Here is a 22,270-nt window from a genome sequence, read left to right as displayed (position 1 = left end):
GTAGCTATCCGTAGTGTAGGAATATTCTTATTGCCTTGATAATTTACCAACGAAATAGTAGTCAATTCAGACGTCGCAAATTGGTAGGAGAGGAAGATATTTCAGGCAAACCTGACTGTGCGATAGAAGTTAATCTCTCTGGCTCACTCTTTCTGTCATATCTCTCTCCGATGGAAGTCGTTCCCCGGGGTTCCCACGATTCTTACCCCCTCCCCGGATCCATCCATTGACCACTTGAGGCGAATACGACGACCATTCCGAGATATGTCGTAGCCAATGACCCGTGTATTCCTCCTCCGCCCCTTCTGGCCCATCGTCTCTCGGGACGAATGCTGAATCTGTCCAATTCCAGTCCTACACAGTGATCATCAGTGGTTCAAGCTCGTCATATCAGAAGTCATGCTTTGACGGATAGATCAACCGTATCTTTCCCTCTGTTGAGTTATCGGCACCATGGACTGACGGAATGCTGTACTCTTCATGTTGTTCCCCTTTGCACAGTGAATTTCAGATCTTTCATGGGCTTGTTTGATTTATGAGTTAGGTGAAGGCAAGGAGTATTCGTGTCGTTGAAATCCGGCGCTTGAATTATCGGTGCAGTGGTTTGTTTCAATTCCCATTCGACGTTGAGTACGTTAGTTCGTTTTCTGGAATAGTTTCTCGTATTGTGTTTCCGCTCACGACCCTTTGTGCATGTCTCATCATATGTTCATTTCCGGAGTTTTATCTCTTTCCGATTGACTTATAATCTCTTACGTGTGTTTTGCCTTGTGTGTGCGGTGTTACACGGGAATTTTAATGTGTAATTTTAATCTTTAATCATAACCTTTTCCAGCAATATTCACAAAATGTGCAGGTAAATAAGAACTTATAAAGGTATTGGCATAGTCTTAGTTTACTTGACTTCAATCTCTTTTCTTAGGAAATCTGCGCAAGAACTTTTCCCGGATGAATCCCAAATGAAATTACATGAGAATTATCCTCGGACAGCTCGTGGGAGAAATAAAATCTATCCGCGTCGTAAGAACGTTACGGGATGAGAAACTGAACCGACCCAATTAAATGCAAAATCTCTGATAGTAACTTGAGATATCGCATTCGTATTGATACCCTTGAACCCTCTATAAATTTCCCTCTTATCAATATGGATTCCTCTAATTGCAAATAATATGACCGATTAAGTTTTCTCATCAGCTGACGGCCCTATTCGTGTTTCGCGTATACATATATTATGTATAAGGTTTTAATGAAATATCCGTATAGTACTATTTCTCAATCCTCGCTATGAATTGCGAATTTTTATGGCGTATAAGAGCGTTGAATTCAATGATAATTCATCGCTTCAAAGAACTTAAGGGGTTCAATTTTAAATTATTTGTGTCGTCGTAGAATTTTTGACTCTCCCAGAGGCTAGAGTAAATATATTTTCTTGGAGCATGACAGCAAAATGGCAGCTATGAGCTTTCATTTTGAGGGAACATGCTTTTCCCATTCGTTATGAAACGGTGTGCGTTAAGAATCGCTTATATGAAGTCAATTCTTTATTCTTTTAGACCTTTTGTGCAGCCGCATTTATTTTTCATCAATGTCACACTTGAGATTTCTGGTAAACGATATCACAAGAGCTTTGGAGTCGTTGGAGACCGAAAAGCTCGCAACCTATAATTATGCCGCGTAGAAAATAAAAGGAGAGAACAGAATACGTATTTTCATCCTCAATGACATTGAACCTCGAAGTTCGTCTCGAAGTTTGTCTTCCATTGCTCAACGTTTTCGATGCCTCACGGTCACGTCTTGATTCTCGCTGGCGCCCTCGTTCCTTCCTCCTCGGTCCAAAATGAGCGAGCCTTTGCAAAAAAAAGGAGGGCCAGCCGTAACTCATTTGGCGAAATTTGGCCATTTAATCCGTTTAATGAGCGCCCACGGAAGCCAAGGAGTACCATAATGACATATAATTTCCAATGTGAGCCCAGGGCCAATTCCGGAATTACAGATGAGAATGCCAAAGCCTTGTCCTATAAATCGCTTTCGGAAGATGAATCAAATTGGCGGAAAAAAATACTTAGGGACAAAGGGGAATTGAAACAAAATTACGTTAGCATTTTTGGCTCACATGAAATACTATCGAGCTATTTATTTTCGGGGGAAATTCCACCTTTTCATGACTGAATTACACCTTTGATCCCACAAAGTATAAGTTGAATGCGTAACATCTCACTTTGAGTGTAGGGTAATCATTTCATCCAGGATTCGGCGTATCGCGGTAGTTATCATTGAGAGATAGCATTGCCCAAAAATGCCCATTCTTTTTTGACAGGTACATATTCATAAATCCGAGTATTTACTGTTAAGCAAAGAGTAGGTTTTGGAAAATTTTAAGTATCACTTTAATTCAATTCAATGAAAATGTACTGTTAGGGTGTAGACAAAGAAAACTCAATATACTTCTCTCTTAATGGAGTAGGAATAAGGTTTATCGTAATATCGCATTAAATGTATTATTTAACAAGGTTTTTGTTGTCATTATGGGTGCAAATAACACAGACACAATAGACTGTTACTAGAGGCATTTAAAAATTGTTATTTATTATGGAAGTTATATTCCCGCGACCTGATATCGCCATTCCAGCCTTGCCATTGGACATGTAATACGTTATGCGATTTAAATTCTTTAAAGCAAAGTCGCGGTGTATGGTTCGTCTTTGTATTGCTATCGTGGCTCTAGCGTAAACACTAATCTACTGGCTCTGGCGTAAGAAATGTTACTGAGAGGCCTTTGGTAGAGAAGCGCATCTACTCACTTGAATGACTTTGGAAAGATTACCATCATATTTCAAAGTATAGTAGACGGTGTAATCGTTGTATGTACTTGTATATGAGGTTGATTTTGATATTGAAGCGAAGGCTTATTGTTTATTGAAATCGCCGCGAATGAATGAATGAATTAAAAATGAATGAATCGCCGAAATGAATTAAAAACCATCAAGCATATTTTGAATGCAGAAAAATTGTTTCAAATAGATGGCAATATTCTGGATAGTTGCCGCGCCGATTTCCGAGCTAAGACACGAGACATTTTCATGTAAGTTTATGTAAATGACTGAGGTATCTGTGGATCAGCGGTGACCTATCAGTGAAAAATAAAGGTCTCTTAGTTTCGCCCTTGCATTGCGCTGCCCTTATGTCCGAATCGGATACGGATGCTGTTTTAAACCTTCCTTGTTTGCCTCTGCACACCTAGAAGCATATCTCCTTGACGAACTTTTTCCATCAGCATGTCGCTGTCAATACTCAACACCTGTTAATTTAAAATATCTAGTAAAGATGGAAAAATAATGATGCAAAAATGAAAAAAAGTAAAAATGCAAAAACCGATGTCTCTTTACTTCTAATTCCTTGCAATGTTTTTCCACGTACATTACTCTATTCTACGAGTGCCCTAGGAGAACAAATTACCGAAGTTTGTTCAGCAGTTCCGGGCGATTTTCATTGTCCCTTAATCCCCGCGATAATTAATTTTCGCATTTTCGGCGTAGCCATGGCGACCCTATCCGCGCATCCTCCTTCCCGGTTCGATACCCAATCCCGTCGCCGCCACCTTCTGAGGAGACTTTTGGAGAATTTCAATTCCGTCGGAAGTGTTTCGTTCCAACCCACTCCCAGTACCCGCCCCATAGGAAAGGAGGGAGGGAATGGGGGCGGAATGGTTGTTCGGGAGAGGCGTTTTTGCCACCGTCCGTCCCTCGCCGCCCCCTCCTCTCGTGACCCCTTCCCATAGAACACCCTGCAGCCAATCGGGAATAATTGCCTAACGGACTTTTGAGAGCAATCCCTTGCGAGGAAGAGAGATTGGTCCTTTTTGTCGTCACGCCTTGGTGAGGGGGGGTTGGGCACGAGATTCAGTTCCCATGTGGTGTACGCGGTTCAATATCCAGTTCGCACTCCGTGGACTCCTTAACTTTCTTCCACTCGATACCCCAGCGGTCTCCTTCGTATGAATCTGCAGAATCTGCTAATCTCCTATGTATCTGCACTGCGTGCCGTTGCGGCCGCATGAACTGGTTGCAACTTTGGATGCGGTAACTTGCCCCTGACCCATTTGTTATCCCCTGTCATCCCTGTGGTATCAGTTTGTCCACGAACCGTTGGTTTTCTTTATTTTTCTTACCTACGTAAAGATTTCACAAAAACGTATCATAAGGTATCCTTACATTTGCTGCTGATTTTTTCGGGATCGTTTCAAATCCGTTTGGGACCCTGATGTCTATATTCAGCCATATAATTGTAGAGACACCCCATGCTACTACCTCTGGGTCATGAAGACGAGAAGCAGGTTGACCAATTAGAACCGGTAGAGCACTTTAAGTTAGTTGTGTGTCCCAGTTATTCGTATTTTGTTGGAAGAGGAAGCTGTAATTACATAATTAGTATACCTTTGCGATGTACTACCTATTTTGGATGAGTTGAGTTTTATTCAATCTAATGAAAGAACAATGTCTTCAGTGATAATGAATTATTCTTACTTCCGACCGAAATTGTACATTTTTTATAGAAATTTCATTTCGAGTGTGCACGAATGTAAAAGCAGGAAACCATTTATTCGTAGTAAACCAGCTCTTGTTGAGTTCAGGGTATGAAAAAAATAATTAGGGTATTTGGGGCTCCTAATAAAGTCGGATTTATTGGTCAGTGTTCGGCCCTTGGTGTATCCAGGAGATGTGGACCTTCAGTTCTTCTGAGAGCGTTATTCGGTGCGAAGGGAGCAATGGAGTATTTCTTTTGGTTGCATTCCTCCAACCACTCGCCCATAGATCGTTTCTGGGTCCCTCTTCTTGTCTCTTTGACCCTATTTCGCCTTCTACTCCTCTCTGCGGTGCGTCACGTGCCAGCTCGTCTCCAAAGGCTCGATTCCGAGCACGTGCGAATTTCTTGCTCCCTGGCCTCGGTGGTGCCCCGTCCTATGCCTTCACCCTCCGTGTCCACCCCTTCCTCTCCCCATCCCGACCTTCGTGGGCCGCTTATCTCAAATGGGAAAAGCTCTCTGCTCCTCATATCTCTCGGCAGCTCGTCTCCCGGTCGCGTCCGCGGCCCCTTGCCCTCCTCGCCCCCGACGTCAGTTGCTGCACAAACTGCGCCCCTCTCCACATCTCCCGCTGTCATCCTTGACGACATAGAGCCAGCCACCAGACCGCCACATTCCCTCCTCTAGGGATAAGCTATTCACACGTAGTAATCCTGCTTTACGAGTGCGTTACAAGTACGTTTACCAGAGATTAAACTAAGGAAAAATGATAGAAACAAACCATTCAGGCTGGAATTAGGCGGTGAAAGGTACTATTTCATTTTCAATCTCGATCAAGTAGACACAGTTAATATAATTATTCCTGAGATTGGATTTATTGTCTAGAATATGAAAGTAAGGAGCCTTCCGCGTCACCCGGAGTCCTAGTGCAAGCTTATTTCTTTGCCAGGTTTTACGATAGGTACTATTTGATTCAGAATCTCCTTTTAGCATTTTTTCATTTATTTCTATGATGCTATGGACCGATTGGTTGATAAAGTTGACTTTTAAAATAAGCCAATTCATATTTTTTTCATAAAATAGTTCTTATGGAAGGAAAGAGATCGACTTGACGTGATATGATAATTGTAATAATAAAGTTTAACTACAGGTATGCCATTGGACACGCACAATATTTTTTTATGAAACCAAGGGAATAGTCGCCGGAAATAGGTAATTTTTCATCTGCGGAACAGGTGAGCTGCTCGGTGGGAGGAGAAGGCAAACGGCTCACTTTTGCAGTGAGTTGTTATCCTCCTGAAGAAAGTGATCCAGTCAAAACCCTCCAACAGTAATTTTAATATCGAGCTTTAATTCGTCGAAACTTCTTTCAATTGGCTCTCGAGATCACCGCGTACTAAAACAAATTGTCAACGTCTATGAGCATTCTTCAAAAAATTTTTGAATGATAGTTTTTTCGCTTTTTAAACAATTTCCATTTCTTCGACCGAATTATAGCCGACATACTATATTTCAGTTTGTGGCAGACTGCAATCGTGCGAGACCAACTGCTTAAGCGGGTATATTTATTGCATCGGAAGCACGTGATACTTTATAATTTCAACGGATCGCTGGCACGGTTTTCCTTCAAGAGCACGCCATAATTTTAGTGAAAAGTGAAAGCTTGTCATCTAGTTTCTCGCAATGGATGGGGGCGAATCAGATAAATATCAAGGCAAGAGAGGAGCGAGCATCCTACCGCGCTTGCTCATGATTTCTCCCGTTGTTTCCACCAATTTGCCGAAGAACGTCCCTTTATGAGGAGTTTGTCGCTCTCACCGCCCGTCGAGGCGGAAGGAGTGTTTTTCCACCTCCTCACTATTGCAAGATTCCACCCTCCAATCTACTATTGGGGGAGGATCCCTCCTCTCCTGTCGCGGCGAGAACTCGGAAAAGGTTTTTACTTGTTCCCATCCGCGGTCGCCGGCAAGTCGATCGAAAGGAGCGGCGGTGATGGCGTGAGGGGCACTTGAGGAGGCAGTGGGCGGGGATGTCGGGTCTGTGGCAACAAACCCATTGTTTTCGTTTAGAGCAGAGATCGCGGAATGCATTATTTAATACCTCCCTCACCCCCCTGAAACTTCCCCATCCCCCTCCGGTCGTATTTCGCGCCCAAGTTTATGAGCGAACGCAATATTTACAATGCTTGATTGTTCTCTCATTTTTTTTCCTTTCGCTTGATTTAATTGCGTGCCTTATGTTGCCACGCGTTAGTTGCTTTGTCTATAAAATTATTCGGAGTGGGGTAACAATCACGTGAATGCATGAATGGTGGAGATGTCTGTTGATCGTTCTTGGTTGAGTTCCTCAGCGAGGTTTTTTTCTCCCCTTGGGTAATTGTTGCTTTGCTGAAGCTGTTCCTTTGGCTTTTTCTGCTCTGAAGAGCGCCGAGGAGAAATGATGGAAGTAGGATACTTCTAGCGCGTGAAAATTGCGGAGACCTGTTAACTTAGAAATTATGTATTTGAGTGGAGTCGTAGTGCATTGTGCTTAAACGTCTTTATCGCCTCTGCCTTGATCCGGCGCTTTTGGCACGGAAAACTGTTGGCTTCCTATAATTTTCTCTGCAACTCCGTGGCGCCCTTAGTCAGGGATTTGCATAATCCGTTGCGAGGAAATTGTTTACTTTTGTCTTAGAGTAAAATGCGTATCTTTTAGTGATGTCCAATCATGTGGCAAGCGTTGCAATATAATTCCACTGCGTGGATATTGACCTTCCTTCTTCGGTTTGTGACGGGAAGCTGTGTAGAGTACGATGTGTGATTCTTTCCTGGAGAGGGTGGTCACGTAACGAAACTTGGCAAAATATAAGGTCATATTTATAGTTTAGTTTTCAAATTTTTTTTTCGTTTTTGTGTGCATTTAAATCCAGGCAAGCTTGAACTTTAGCATTCCTTCAATACAGCAATTGCATTTGATGAATGAGTTGCCTAGTTGTTATAGCATTTAACCACCGACCGAAAGCTACATCTACACAGTACCACGCAAGCCGCCGCAAGGGCGTGTGGCGGGGGGCCATAACCCGTAATCTCGTATAAAACCACATGCAAAATCAAATCATGCTACCTCTACACAAATATTAGTTTGCTAATGCACTCGACAAACCTGAATCACACGAAAGAAAGGACTTGCATGCAATAGTATTTAATAACAGGATACGTACATTCAAATCATCCTGTACAACTGTTAAAAAAATGGGTCCATTAAGTAAAAAGAAGACCACGCAGGAAGAAACGTGAAAGATATCGAAAAATATATACGCTACCAATTCTAATTATCTCCTATGTGATTACTGTCATGTCTATTATAATCTCTAATGGTTCGAGGGAAAAGTGATATTTTAAATCTATCCGTTCTACAATAAATCTCCCTAATTTTACATGGGTGATCTGATCTGCCGTAGTAAGTGAGGGCCTGCAATATGTCCGTAACATCCTGAGATAAGTAACCTGCCTTATTTACACAGTAAATTTAACCTATATTTAAGCCTATGGTCAACTAGTGTCTCCCGTCGTAATTCTTCCAATAGTGATACTTTTAAGCAACGCCATGCAAAACCTGGTGGTGTTATATTATGGATTCTAGAACTTCGTGGGATTAACAAGTGGTGGGACGGGGAAATTAACTATCCCACTTCACCCTTATCCTGAAGGTGTGAATTGAACACACCATAAGGCTTAGTTCCGAGTAGGCTCCACCTACGAGCCTCTACCTCTTACTATATTCTATCTGCTTCTCTACTCTATACTAGGTCTGTTCAAAAAGCATCGCGAATTTTGAATTTTCGCGGGTTACGTATATTTGATTTTCGATTTTTTTGTGGCGTTATGTTGGTGCTTATGTCTCTCACTTATGCCGAAAATTTCGGTCATTTTGAATGTTCAGTTAATTGTTGACAGCTGTTTTGCTTGTACGTGTTTTGGCTTGTCTTCGATTTTTGTCTGTTCCAAAAAATGGATCAAAGAATCTGTATCAAATTTTGTGTGAAAAACGGAATTAAGTACGCGGACGCATTCCGAATGTTGACTGTGGCATATAGAGAAGCTACTTTGGACCGAAGCAACGTTTATCGGTGGTACAAAATGTTCTCAGAGGGCTGAGAAGATGTGAACGACGAAGAGGGTGCCGGACGTCCGAGCACGTCGACGACAGACGAAAACATTGATGAAGTGAAGAAAATAGTATTGGCCAATCGTCGAATCACCGTTAGAGAAGTTGCTGAGGACCTATACAGATCGATTGGCTCGTGCCATTAGGTTTTTCTACCAATGATTTGGGCATGACACGGGTGGCCGCGAAATTCGTACCAAAATTGCTCAATTTCGACCAAAAACAGCAGCTCATTAACATTGTTAATAAGGTGTTGGACTCTGTCTGCGATGACCCAAATTTGCTCCAGAGGGTCATAACTGGTGAAGAATCATGGGTTTGTGGTTATAACGTGGAAACTAAAGCCCAATCATCCCAATGGAAGCTGCAGCACTAGTCAAGACCGAAAAAAGCGCGCCAAGTTCGGTTGAATGTGAAAGTTTTGCTTACAGTTTTCTTCGATTGCAGGGGTGTGGTGCAGAGTTCTTGCCACAGGGTAGAACGGTAAATAAGGAATATTACCTGCAAGTTATGCGCAATCTGCGCGAAGCAATTCGCCACAAACTCCCGGATTTGTGGGAGAACAAAAATTGGCTTTGGCACCATGACAACGCCCCTGCTCACACATTGTTACTTGTGCGCGAATTTTTGGCCATAGGCAACACGCTAATGATGCCGCAGCCACCGTATTCCCCAGATCTGGCCCCCATTGACTTTTTCTTGTTCCCGAAAATGAAGAGGCCCATGAAAGGACGGCGCTACGCTACGATTGAAGAGATAACGACTGCATCGAAGGAGGAGCTGAACAAGATCACGAAAAATGATTGTTTGAAGTGCGTCGAGGATTGGAAAAAATTTTGGCACTAGTGTATAATATCTAATGGGGATTACTTTGAAGGGGAAAAAATAGAAAGTCATGAATACATAAATCATTTTTGAAAAAACACAAAAGTTGCGATATTTTTTGAACTGACCTCGTAGATCAAAACCTACCTCCGGGTTTAATGCTGCGGTGGTAATATACCGTAATAGATCGCTATTATTTCGCTATTGCCTCCACCGCCATTGTCATTGTTGGCCGTTTATTCTAGAATGGGTTTGGTGTAGTAGCTCACTATTTAATTTCCAATCCGTGAACCTCTTCATACCTTCATATTTCTTCGACATGATATTTCCATTGTTTCGTGGTTATTTATCTCACATTTGACAGTTTTAACTTCCCAAGCCAATGATCATAAAATATGCCCTTAATCACCAACTATTATAGTGGCTGGTGACCTTACGCTCTCTGTCATATGTCTACCTGTTGGCTGGTGGGAATGGATGTAGATATCAGCAGTATTCTCCTAAATTATGCCTGTCCATTTTTCCTTCTACAGCTATCTTCATCGAGCCATTGTGTCTCAAATTTTCTTCTTTTGGCTTTGTCTTTGTAGTTCCCATTGGGCTTCTTTCTTCTCTCACTGTTCATGAAATTTCTTTTTGACTTTTAACGATTCGTCCATTTATATTGATTCCATTGCCTCCAATCGTTTCTTTTGTTCTGCGTATTTGTCCATACTTCCGTAGTATACAAGTAGAAGAGTATGCGCTAAGTGAAAAGTTCAATGAAGTGACCCTTATTTCCAGACTGATGTTGTTGTCAGTGCTGCCAGACACTTCCTCCAACTTTTAATTTCCCAATATTCTGTTTATGTCGCGTTCTGGTCATATAACGCAAATCATAATCATGATTATGTTTTGTTATATTTTAGTTTTTACTCTTTCTTCATCTTTTTTAAATTTGTAAGCGTTCTCTTCAGAGCCTCCAACTTTTAATTTCCAAATTTTCTGTTTATGTTGCGTTCTGGTCATATAACGCAAATAATAATCATGATTATGTTTTGTTATATTTTAGTGTATATTCTTTCTTCATCTTTTTTAAACTAAAAAGCGTTCTCTTCAGAGCGTTCTTTCCTGGCATTGACAGTTTAGTCTTTGGAAAAACGATTTTTTTTCTCCTTGGATACACACTCCTGATGCTTTTTTGCTTCCCGAGGCGTCTCTGGATCCCGATTATCTAGTCCCGACTCTTCATCAGGTATTTCTGGGGGGCCGAAATTATACGGAACTCAGTCTCGAAGCCGATCTGGAACCCTTTTCGCCTTTCAGGTTATCAGGCAGTTGCGTTGGTAGTTAAACTTAATTTTTTTCAGTGCTCTTCTATGTAGAAGTGTAATATAACGGGGATAAGTATGCATTCTTATCTTACTCCGTTATCTATTCTTCCTTCGTCTTTGGTAAGACAAAATACCAATGCAGTCACGTTTCCATTGTATAGCCTGTTACGGCTTTTCTGTCGTTATGATAGATAGAATCAGTCAGAATAAGAATTAAAAGTACTCGTATTGTTCTAATGTTGACTCTAGAATGCCCTCTTATAGTTCGCCACTGCAATGAGTAAACTTGTCGATCTTCTTCCATCGTATTCTGTGCAAGTCCCAAATATACTACCTCAAATGCTCCTGCTTACGTAAATACAAACTGGTATTCATCTAGGAAGTATTTAGCTAAACGTTTTTTTCTCATTCAGACATTACGTCTCATAACCTTCGAATTAGTCAGGCTTTTTTCATTCAGGCATTTGTCTGCCGTCCTCGTTTTGGTGATACCTCTTGGTATTTTGTTCATGTGAACATTCGCTTGGAATTTTCCAGTTTGGTGTGCGTATCCTCCTGTACCTGAGGATTACGCTGATGCGTCGAAACTAGTTGTACCTAATAAATATTTAGTGGAAATATAAATTGGTATTTTTACTTAAGTGATATTTTAAAGTTTGGCTGGCGCTTTCTCTCTGGCATTTTTAGTATGCAGCGAACATTCGGGTTCAAATTAGTCTGGTGTATATTCACTCCCTGCCACACACCATAGCGGTGGTTTGAAGAGTACTAAAATATCAAATAACCTTAACCGGTAGATTACCAGTTAAAAATATGCTCAAATTCATGTTTGAACTAATAATTGTGCATGTTTAGCTGGCGCTCTATTGCCCCACGCCACCTGCCCTTGTGGCGCCTTGCGGGGTATAGTGTAGATGTATAGAATATTGTCATACCCGTGTCATAAAAAAATGGCACACGTTGGGTTATGTAGTACACAACAGTATTTCAAGTAAAAAAAATAGGATATTAGGTATAATTGTCCCCGATTTAAATAATCTTGAATTGACAGGAGATGAACCGTATGGGCTTTATATCGGTGTTCTAATTTATATGGTGAAACGAAGTGTACTTGGGGGTGATCAGCATCGTCCGAGTCAACTTGATGGCTGTTAGCCATGGGCAAGGGTAGAGTTCAATCCGAACTTGTTGAATATTGAGGTGTAAGATAGTCGCAAATTTTGGGTAGAAAGGCCGGATCCTTTCCCTCTGACATCATTCGCCTTCTCATGAAATACTATTAATCGGAATATCGCACCGTGGTTCGTTTGTTCATAGGTAACGAAATGATTTGCATCTGAAAACCATCTCTTCAGGCCTGCACCCGCTAAGCTACCTCGCTTCTATGTTCTTTGAAATGAAATAATTCTTTAAAGTGAAGCGTTGGTCGAAGTGCATCAGGCCTAGTCTGACTGCAGGAGAATTCCGGATGCGAATGTCGGCAGTGACCGCAGCTTCGTTCATGAAGTGCCACCTTGAATGCGATGTACCGAAATTGGGAAATGAAAAATCGCTGGCAGACGGAAATGACCTCGGAAAGAGAACACAGGTTGGCTTTCAAAGGATACTAGATGAAGCTTCAGAACACGAAAACATAATAACTCAATGGATGGACAATAAACGGAACCCTGAAAGCATTAGAAAGAAAAGGGGAAGAAGGAAGGCAGTTAATCGGGGCCCATTGATCACAAACGAATTATTGGATCAAATAGAGGAAAGAGAAAAATGCACAAATGGAATAACTCACCCAGAGCAGCAGGCAAAAGGGTCAGGAATATGATTAGCCGACACTCATAAAGGATTGGACGGCAAATTTTTATAAATCTCAGGGATATTCGAAGCAGTCGTTGGAAATTAGCTCAAATCATACCTTAGGATTTTCTATGGAAATTGTTTAAACATTAAGGATCGATGGGCAGTCAACCAGTTCTGTCATGTTCGATGGTCTACGAGGGCGGTTCAATAAGTACCCGTGTTAGAAATGAAAAAACCATTTTTTCAAGAAAATTATTTTTATTTTTCAACATAGTCCCCTTTTAGAAAGATACAACGTTCCGGCCATTTTTTTAACCCCTCCAAAAAATTGGTTTCGCCGAACTCTCCAAAATACGCCTCTGTCTCGGCGATAACTTCCTCGTTTGAGCTAATTTTTTTCCCGCGAGCCATTTCTTCATGTTAAGGAATAAGAAAAAGTCGCAGGGAGCCAGATTGGGTCAATACGGGGGGTGCGGCAGCAATTCATAACGTAGTTTATACAGTTGATGAAGTTGACAGCCGGATCAGCTTGTTTTCCACCGTGAGCAATCGCGGCACCCATCGGGCCGACAATTTTTTCATCGCTAACTTATCATGTAAAATATTAATTGCCGTTCCGGTCGACACACCCACGGCCTCTGCTACTTCAAGCACTTTCATTCGTCGATCAGCGAGAATCATGGCGTGGACTTTTTGAATGATTTCCTCGGTAACCACGTTTGCCGGGCGTCCTAGTCGCTCCTTATCAAAAACATGTTCGCCCACGTTTAAATTAGTTGAACCAATATCTAACTGTGGTCATTGATGGCGAAGTGTCCCCATTAACAGCATCCAACTTTGCTTTATTCTCCTCGCATTTCTTCCCATCCAAAAACAAAAAGCGAATTACCGAACGATACTGCTCTTTTTCCATCTTAGCGAAAATCACGAAACGCGTCTTACTCGAATGGCTGCCAAATCCAAACTAACCTTTAAATCAGTCTGAAATTTGTTTCACCGTCGTTTGATAGATGGCAGCACACGATGATAAGATAAACTTCCTTCAGGAACACCCTTAGTCGTCAAACACGGGTACTTATTGGATTGCCCTCGTACGTCGGCGACCAAGGCGTTACTACTGAGACCCCAATCGCTGATTAAGAAAACGATCAACCTGGTCCTAATTCCAGATCGTCGATTCTCTCATGTGACAACAGTATTCTGGACAAAAATGGGAAAGAATACTACATAAAGACATGATGAAGTGGAAACCAAGAACATCAAAAAGAATCCACTTACACACAAGTAAGTAGTACCTTAAAATATTCGTATGGAGTGTGAATCAGTGAACTGAATCATTATGTTAGTTGACCTTAAAGATTTATAAGCAAAGAAATGGAATAAAATAAGAAGAGAGACCCTCGATAAAGACAAGGAAAATTTCTTGAGCTAAGAAAAAATAAATAAAAGGAAAATTTAGCAGGGATCAGGTGTAAGAGAATACTCGTAAGCATTCGATTGGGGTCTTCAGTTTGAAATGCCTGCATACAAGCGTACATATATGCGTACCAGTACTAATGAAGGAAGAAACATACATACATGATGAAACCTTTTATGAGTATGTCTGCATGGAAAAGAAACGTTATTTGGGCTTAATTTTAAACTGTTACTCTGTCTGAATCGGTTCTTGCTAAATAATAAAGGCAATTAAAACCCTTCTTCCTGATGCATGAATTAATTTTTATATGTTCTCTGAAAGGGAAACTTAGGGAGAAGGCTTTACTTTTCGAGTATGGGATTGGTAAACGAATGATTTACAATCCAGCGATGCCATTGAAAAGTGTTATTTAGAAAACTTTCTGGTTTGCGTGATCATTGAAGGAAATTCAACTTCATTGCGTCCGATTCAGATTCATTGGTTTCATTTTATGTGAAATTACAGTTTTTTATGATAAATAATCTTCTGGTTCATCTGCTTGTGTATATTATGCGTTCCATATTTCCTTCAATGCAGTATGTTGCTAATGAGTGTTATCGAGGCCGGCTGACTCCTCCGCCTCAGGCAGTTTTTCCACAGACGAGACTGACGTTCCAAATTCTAACGCGAGCCGCACTTAATTTTCTTTCCTTTTCTCGTGTGAGACATTTTCCTTGGCTCTCTCCGTTTTGCTTGGTGCGCAGATTGCATCCTCTCTCTTTCCTCTCCTCCTCCCCTTATCTCCCGCTTCGATCCCCAGTTCTCTCGATTCCCGCCCTCTTTCCTTGTGCGTACAAATCCCAGTGCGGAGGAATGGCGGGTGGGGACACAGAAGGTGGCGGGTGATGGTGGGGCGTGGGGGATGAGGCGTGTGGCGGCGACGGCGGGGGAAGGGTTTGGAGGGGAGTTGGGTGCGCGGGTGCCGTGGTTCCCATCGCGCCTCGACCGTCGTCGCAGCAAAAACTTGTTTTCCAGCAGCGACGGGGAGACTGGCCGATCCCCAACGCAGACGCACCGCCTGCCCTCCCCCTCCCCCAGGGAGACTCCTACCTCCCTCCACTCCCTCAAGAACCCAACCCACCCACCCACCAGCCCATCGCGCCTAATTCCAAAACCTTAAAATTCATCGTATCCGACTCGGGAACTTTTTTTCACTCGTGTTGATCCCGGTGTGTGAAAAATGACCGGCGAGGGACCAGGCAGTGCTTCAACCCTTCTGATTACAGGCCCGAGTGTCCCGCGGAAGCGCTGCATAGTCCCTCGTTTCCGCGGTTTGAAGGCGGCGGTTATGTATTTGCTACTTCCACGTAAAGGAAACAGGAAACATTTCAATTACGTATTTTTTACGCTGTCTATGATTGGTAAATGTTCGTCACTGTTCACGGGCTGGCGATTTCGCAGATAAAATGTCCTCAATGGCACCTCGTTTTGCATATCCGTTTACTTTATTGGAGATCAAATAGTTTGTCCTGACTTCGTCAAAAAATGCCTTCTCGCTAATGGATGGCTCCCTGGAAGTGTTGGACACGGTGCAAAAATATTTTTTTGACGATTATTTAGGCGTAATATTTATTCAGTAGCTACACTCATTTCCTCTCATGGACGAATTATTTCAATAAAGTGTTTATGAAATGAGGCTTGGGATATTATTTAATTTCCGTCATTTGTCGTTTAGCATACATTAAATTATTTATATTGGCTTTTCAAATATGCGTGGAGAAGAATGGAATGGAGTGCATTGGAGAGAAAGGAAAACAAACTAGGAAGTGCTAATCATGGTGGGGGAGGAAAATGGATTGTTGGTAGAAATCCAAAGGAGGCAGGAAAAGTTGATGCAGAGAATTTTGATTGGCAATGGGATGTTGAAGACTGTGATGGGGAGAACGTTAGGCAAGTGAGGGAGGGGTAGGAAAAGGATAGGTTTATCGGTCTGAATGAAGGGAGAAAGAAAGTATGCAGAATTGAAGAAGGTCGGTTATCAGGTTGTGTTTTGTTAGATTAGGCTAAGAAATGTATCGATGTGCAGTTTTTATCCATCCATAACCTACCTTAACCCGTAGAATAACAATAATAATTATTGCGTGTTGTGCAGTGATATTCATAAAAATGCCCTTTCATCAGGTTTCATTTGTGCTGAGTGAAGTCAATTTATTTTATCACCCTTTCAAGGCGAGGATGCATATAGGTAAAAGGGGGGTGCCCTTCCTTCCAGGATAATCTTTTCGCATTATTATTTTTTTTACTACCGAAGAGTGAGTAATTTCTTTGCCGAGGGCGTAGTATAGAGTGTGAGGGATTCATTTTTCCAGTAATTCGTTTTTTTCATCCTAAATATTCGAACCTTAACCTTGTAATCCTTTCTGTTCCCTCTCGTTATTATGTCTCAGCTCATCCCTATCCCTCATTAGTTCATCTACTTCCCACTGACTCCTTGTTCTTGCTCTGTTTTAATTTCCCCTAAGTATGTATCTAATATTATTTTCGGCATCCTATCTACCTTTCTTCGTTATTACTTGTCATATACGCGACTTATTAAAGGAATAGTTGAAAAGTCTCAGTCTTAAGAAAAAAGGCTCATTTATAAAGTACTTTTGGAATTAAATTTATTTATAACTCAGTTGAGAGTTGGAGATGGAGAGTTCGGATCGACAATGTTAGGAATAGGGATGAAACGGGGATGTCAATTGTCACCTGTGTTTTTCAACGTAAAGGTGGAGGAAATGGTGAAAGTGGTATGGGAAGAACTGGAAATAAGATTGAAAGTTGGTGGACAACACAAGGTATCAAATAAGTTAGGTTTCCTAATGATCAAGCTTTGGTTTTCCAGTCAGTCAAGGGATCGCAAGCATGCTGAGTGTATTGGAAAGTCAGTGCGATAGGTATGGGCTGATAATTATTGTGAACAAAATGAAAGTTAAGCGGTTTTTTAGAAAGATAAAGACTATGTCAAATATCAAAATAGGAGTTCATAAACTTGAGCAGGTGCTTACCTATCTCGGTAGTGTTCTGAATCAAAATGTTCGAAGTAGTAGGGACATAAAGACGAAGAATCGCGCTAAGCAAATAAGCTTTCACCAGGAGGAGAGAATCGATTGCAAAATCTAGGCGAATGATTTTCACACTTTGAAATTGTCGCATTGCACTACGCATTAGTGACAGATGACTCCTTTGAAAATTATTGTTACGGCATCTCCGGCAATTTCTTAGAATGTGTAATAAAAGTGACAGCATAAAATCTTGACAAGCGAATTTTCAACCTTGAAAACCTGGAATCAGAAATCATGAAATTGCTGGCCAACCTATTTTTGCATGGGATAGTGAATATATGACTATCTATTAATACTGCAGGCATGTAAATTAATATTTAAATGGAATAAGTGTTACTGTTGACGTTTGAAAATGACCACAGTTTCTGTCTCTCTATTATTATATATATTTATAACTTTTCTCTTTGACTCTTTCATATTACCTTACCTTCCCAGTTAAGCTTCATGGCAGCTTTTTGTACTATTCCTAGGCTCCCCATCGACCTCATTCATGAGAATCATTCTTAGAATGGCGATAACGTTTTAATGCATTGAGTTGAATTATATCGGTTCAAATTGAATGGACGCTGCTCTGTAAATGAATTTGGTAATATATCCATTAATTATTCATATTTGTGACGCCTACCCTTTAATTTGAAATCTGAAGCCCTCATGCATTGCATCCCTACCATCTCTGGCTTCGATTTAAATCGGAAACCACCGTCCATATTTGCCGATGTTGGGGTCTCCCAAATGCATCTCATCAAAGTGCATTTCCATCCCATGTGTCGCTTCCGCATTATTGAGTTCTTTTGTTTCTTCCCCCACGCCGAGGCTGCGCAAAAAAGCCAATCGTTGCGCGTAGAAGGGTGCATGCAATTGTGCAACCGCTGTGCGAGCGCACCGCTTGGCCTCATGGTGCAGCAGCCCGCTTTCCAATCTCCCCTTAGGCCAGTAATCCCCCCCTCATTCGAATTGCGTAGCCTTGCATCGGAAATGCGGTGCACGGAGACGAGTTTATAGGTAATATCTATGCGTAAAAACTCTCTCCGGATTCATTTCACTGTTTATACCACCGAATAGGAATCAATGAGACGCACCTAAGCAATGGCCTCAATACTAGCATTATAAATTATTGACACAATTTTACATAATAAGTATAAATTATTATTAGTATTTGCACTATGGATAGTTTTATTTGCGAGGTAGAAAAATCAGCGTTTCAACACGAAAAGTAATTACCTCATCTGGGCTCCATTCATGCGCCTGGCAAAAGTGCGGAAGTAAATATTATTTTCCGTTTTTTTATGTAAAAAATATTTGATGCTGAGTTCAGTACTAGTCTCCATTATGCACCTATTATGTATGTGGGTTACTTTTTTGTGTTCCGGGACTGTTTGTTGTGCTAGGTTTCGGTGACAACATTACATATTCCTGAAAGATCGATCCTGTGTGTGTACCGCGTTGAATCTCGTCTTCCGACTTCCTCTTCGCGTGTTGCTATCTCCTTCGGTAGTGCACGTGATATTCACTATGAAGCAAGTGCTCTTTAAGGGAAGAAAGCTATTTTGTTGGTTGTCGGCGTTCTCCATCTCGTTAAAATCGATTCGATGTGCGGTGTTTTGTTTTTCTCTCGTTCGATTGTCGGCTTGCATGCTTGGGAGGTCATAAATTTGTGGTTGACGAAGGAGATTAACTCATTCTTGCGCTCAGTGTTTCACCAGGCAACCGTTTTACTCATTTCTATGCCTCATTACTTTTTGAAATCTCGTCGGTGCATTTACGATACGTATACATCTGCGTCCATTCATGGCGGTTCCCCCGAGGCTTGGCGTCCGCTCATTTAACCGTTCTTAAAATAGCGGCGAATTTGCGATGAGCGATCGCCATCACTCGTTTCCATATGCGTCAGTCGAGGGAATTAATTGCATTTGATAGCACGCTGCTCGATGCACGTCTACATTTCATTGTTTGGGTTTAATCTGCGCGTCTTGTTAGTTTACTTTTATCGGCTGAACTTCTCTCAAATTAATTTATATATCTACCTATGCATACAGATCAGCAATCTGTGTCAGCTTGAGTTCTTAACTTTCATCCAGTCTAACGGTTTTTTAACTACTTTTAATTCATGGGTTGTAAAATTCAGTGATTGAAATGATGCGGAGAAATAAAATAGAATAGCATCTATTAATTATCCGTGTGACAGAGTTGGTTTCAGAATTGTATTTTTTGCTTATGTGAAGGTCGATGTATTGCAGGGAAAGGTAACCTTTCATTTTATTGCACAGTTTATCATTTCCATTTACATTCGGTCCGACCCACGGCCTATATGAGCCTGTTTATTTACAAAAACTCTATTTAAATTGTGGCAGGCAGGAAATTATTATTTCCCGAAGTGTTGCATTTTATATTGTTGTTAATATTTAATTCCTTTTTTATTTCCCTCAAAAAAATCTTTGGTTGTATTATTTATAGCCGATGAATATTTAACGTTCTGTCAATGGGAAAGGCTAGTTTGCCGTTGTTATTTTATATAAATGTGTGAATAATATATTTAATGAAAGCTGAAATGTAAATATGTGAAATATATATGTATTAAATGAAAGCTGGTGAAGTGTTGCTCTTAATTCACAATGAGGTGTACGCATTCAATAATATTAATTGTAACTTGTTAGTTATTTATATTTCCTTGTTTTAATTTTTACTTTGTTTGCGGTACTTTTTGTGCGGGTGATTAGTTATTCTTTAGGAAGCTAATGCCAATTGATGTTGGATTTCTATCTGATCATATGCCAATCAATAATTCGTGAACATTTGCATATCGGGTCTTTTCATGAATTTTTTACGCTTTGTGCAACCTTTGGAATTATTGGTTCTTACCAGTAGAGTGAGTTGATAATTTCATATCATCCCATCGGGACGCAGATCTATTTTGCTTACATCGCTCTCACTGTTTCCTACTAAAATCATTGGCTTTCAATAGCATCTTTTTCTTCTCCATTCAAGGGTGGCACTCATTTGGGATCACGAATGGTCAGTCCTGAAAGATTGCTATTCAGTCAATAAGGAGATCTTGGTGAACGTAAAAACTGTTAAAACTAAGACTAAAACGCCTCTGAAGACCGAAGAAGAGAAGGAGGAACCCATGGAAATTGTTAACGAGGAGACTGCAACTGAGCCTACGGGCGTCCTCTCCGCTCCCGCCGCCGACTTAGCGCCCGCATGCAAGGAGACACCTTCGGACTCCCTCGGAGAAAGCGACGGCGGCGATATCCCGAAGACATCCGAAGCTGCCTCATCGCCGAGAACACCGGGCACAAACGCTGCGCCCACCGGTGATCCAGGGTCAAATGCCGAAGTGTCACCTCAGTCCATCAAGTCGTCTAGCGTCGTGGACATCGACCCACGTGAGTAGTCATTCTTCTCCGTCGTTTTTTCTTCGTGCGTTTATCAGTTTGCAGGTGGAAGCCTGGAATGCTGGTGCTCAGAGCGAACGTTACCAAACGGTTAGATACCAGAAGAGCTCCTTTGCTTTAATTGATATTCTACTCAATCTTAATCTACGATTAATTTCACTAAAAATTCTTCGTACGTAAACACCACGCCTTTCCTACTGATGGGCGGAATGGTAGTCAAGTTGATAGGCCTTTGGGAACTGAACGAGGTGTTCTGTTTTCAGATCTCTTTGTCTGTATCTAAATCTTACCTGCAAGCAATTTCCGCGAGGCTAGACTACATCAGCGGGAACCGTGCTGGTCAATAAATCCTGGCTGTCGAGATGCCTCTTAATTCAAATAACAATTATATGTATCATTACCTGGCATGATATGGGTATTATGAAAATAGGGTATTAATTACTCCGTTATTTCCTGATGCCGCGATTAAAATAGGTTTTATGTTAACTACTTCCCAGTCCATGAAATAAGGAACAGACTGCATTTGTCCACTGAAATGCATTAAGGTGCAACTAGTTTCAACGCTATAGCGTCATCAGCAGGTACAATTTTTAACATAGGTGGGGGTTTATTTACTCTTCGTCGAGGGAAAGGGGTGGAGAAGGGGGGGAGGATTGATTCATGGTCAAGTTAGTAAGGGATGGAGGAGGGGAGTGGGAGTTTGCCTGGTATACTTTCCAGTCATAGGGGGCTGATTATCTGATCTATTAGATAGATAGATAGATAGATAGTGGTCTTTATTTGGGCGAAATTGAGACCAAATGGTCCCTTCTTCCATTTAACTCATCGTCGTATACATATTATATTAGCCATCAAACTTATAGTTACATTAATGTGTACACATAAATACATATAGACAGACATCAATTCATTAACACAGATTTGCACATCGAAAAGAAAAAAGTATATACATATATATAGACACACACATACACATACATACACATACACACACATACATACCTATATTCATACACATACCTACACATATACAAACATATCCACACACACATACATATACACACATAAACATACATACATGCATTCATACACATACATAGATACATGCATAAGTACGCACATATACACCCATACATACATACATATACATATATAAATTAAGAATACACCTACATATGCTCAAATTACATGACAGTGAAGATAGAGTACAATAAAATGAGGAAAGTTTAAGCAAAGAATGAGGTTTGTGGGAAAAGCTAGGGAGAGCGTGGCATTGCTCAACTAGTAAAATCTCACGCATCTATTAAGGACTTTTTAAATGTGATCTCTAGATTCAGAGATTTTCCAACCCTAGTTCCTGAGACGTATATGCGAGTGGCTATTATAGAACAAGTCAAAATCAAAAGTCAGTTTCAAAAATGAAATATTGGTGACTAGGCAGCTAGTAATTGAAGTATAGGAGTTAAGGTGCGAGGCCAAATGAACAAAGCTATCAGGATGCTTAAAGGACACTATTTTTAGTCACGAATTGACGTCAAAGCATGGTTAATAAAAACGATAACTTGGCTAATGATGGTTTATGTAGAAGATACTAGACCGGTCACAGAGACCACACGAGGCATTTTAGAGGCAATGTAAATGGAAGTACTGACAACGATAGCAAATAATCAATCAGTGACCAAGTGACCGTGTTAGAAGTAACGGGACCCGGGACTGATTACTTCTGGAAATTTTCAGTCAGAATAATGAAGGAGAATGGGTTGGTGGAG

At 41.1% G+C, this 22,270-nt stretch overlaps 1 protein-coding gene across 1 annotated transcript in view; it reads left to right on the top strand.

The window, feature by feature from the left end:
* The window catches only part of LOC139700015 (ubiquitin carboxyl-terminal hydrolase 48-like), a 457,328-nt gene that overhangs the window by 103,369 nt on the left and 331,689 nt on the right, over positions 1–22,270 (top strand). The window contains exon 14 of the mRNA XM_071598444.1: positions 20,092–20,492. Within this exon, the coding sequence (XP_071454545.1) occupies positions 20,092–20,492 (401 nt within the window). The remainder of the gene's footprint in view (positions 1–20,091; positions 20,493–22,270) is intronic.

The sequence above is a fragment of the Hetaerina americana genome, unplaced genomic scaffold, assembly GCF_022747635.1.
Source record: "Hetaerina americana unplaced genomic scaffold, ioHetAmer1.1.p SCAF_10, whole genome shotgun sequence".
Taxonomy (NCBI): Eukaryota; Metazoa; Arthropoda; class Insecta; order Odonata; family Calopterygidae; genus Hetaerina; species Hetaerina americana.
Note: the sequence above shows the minus strand (reverse complement) of the source record. Positions and strands in the feature narration are given on the sequence as shown.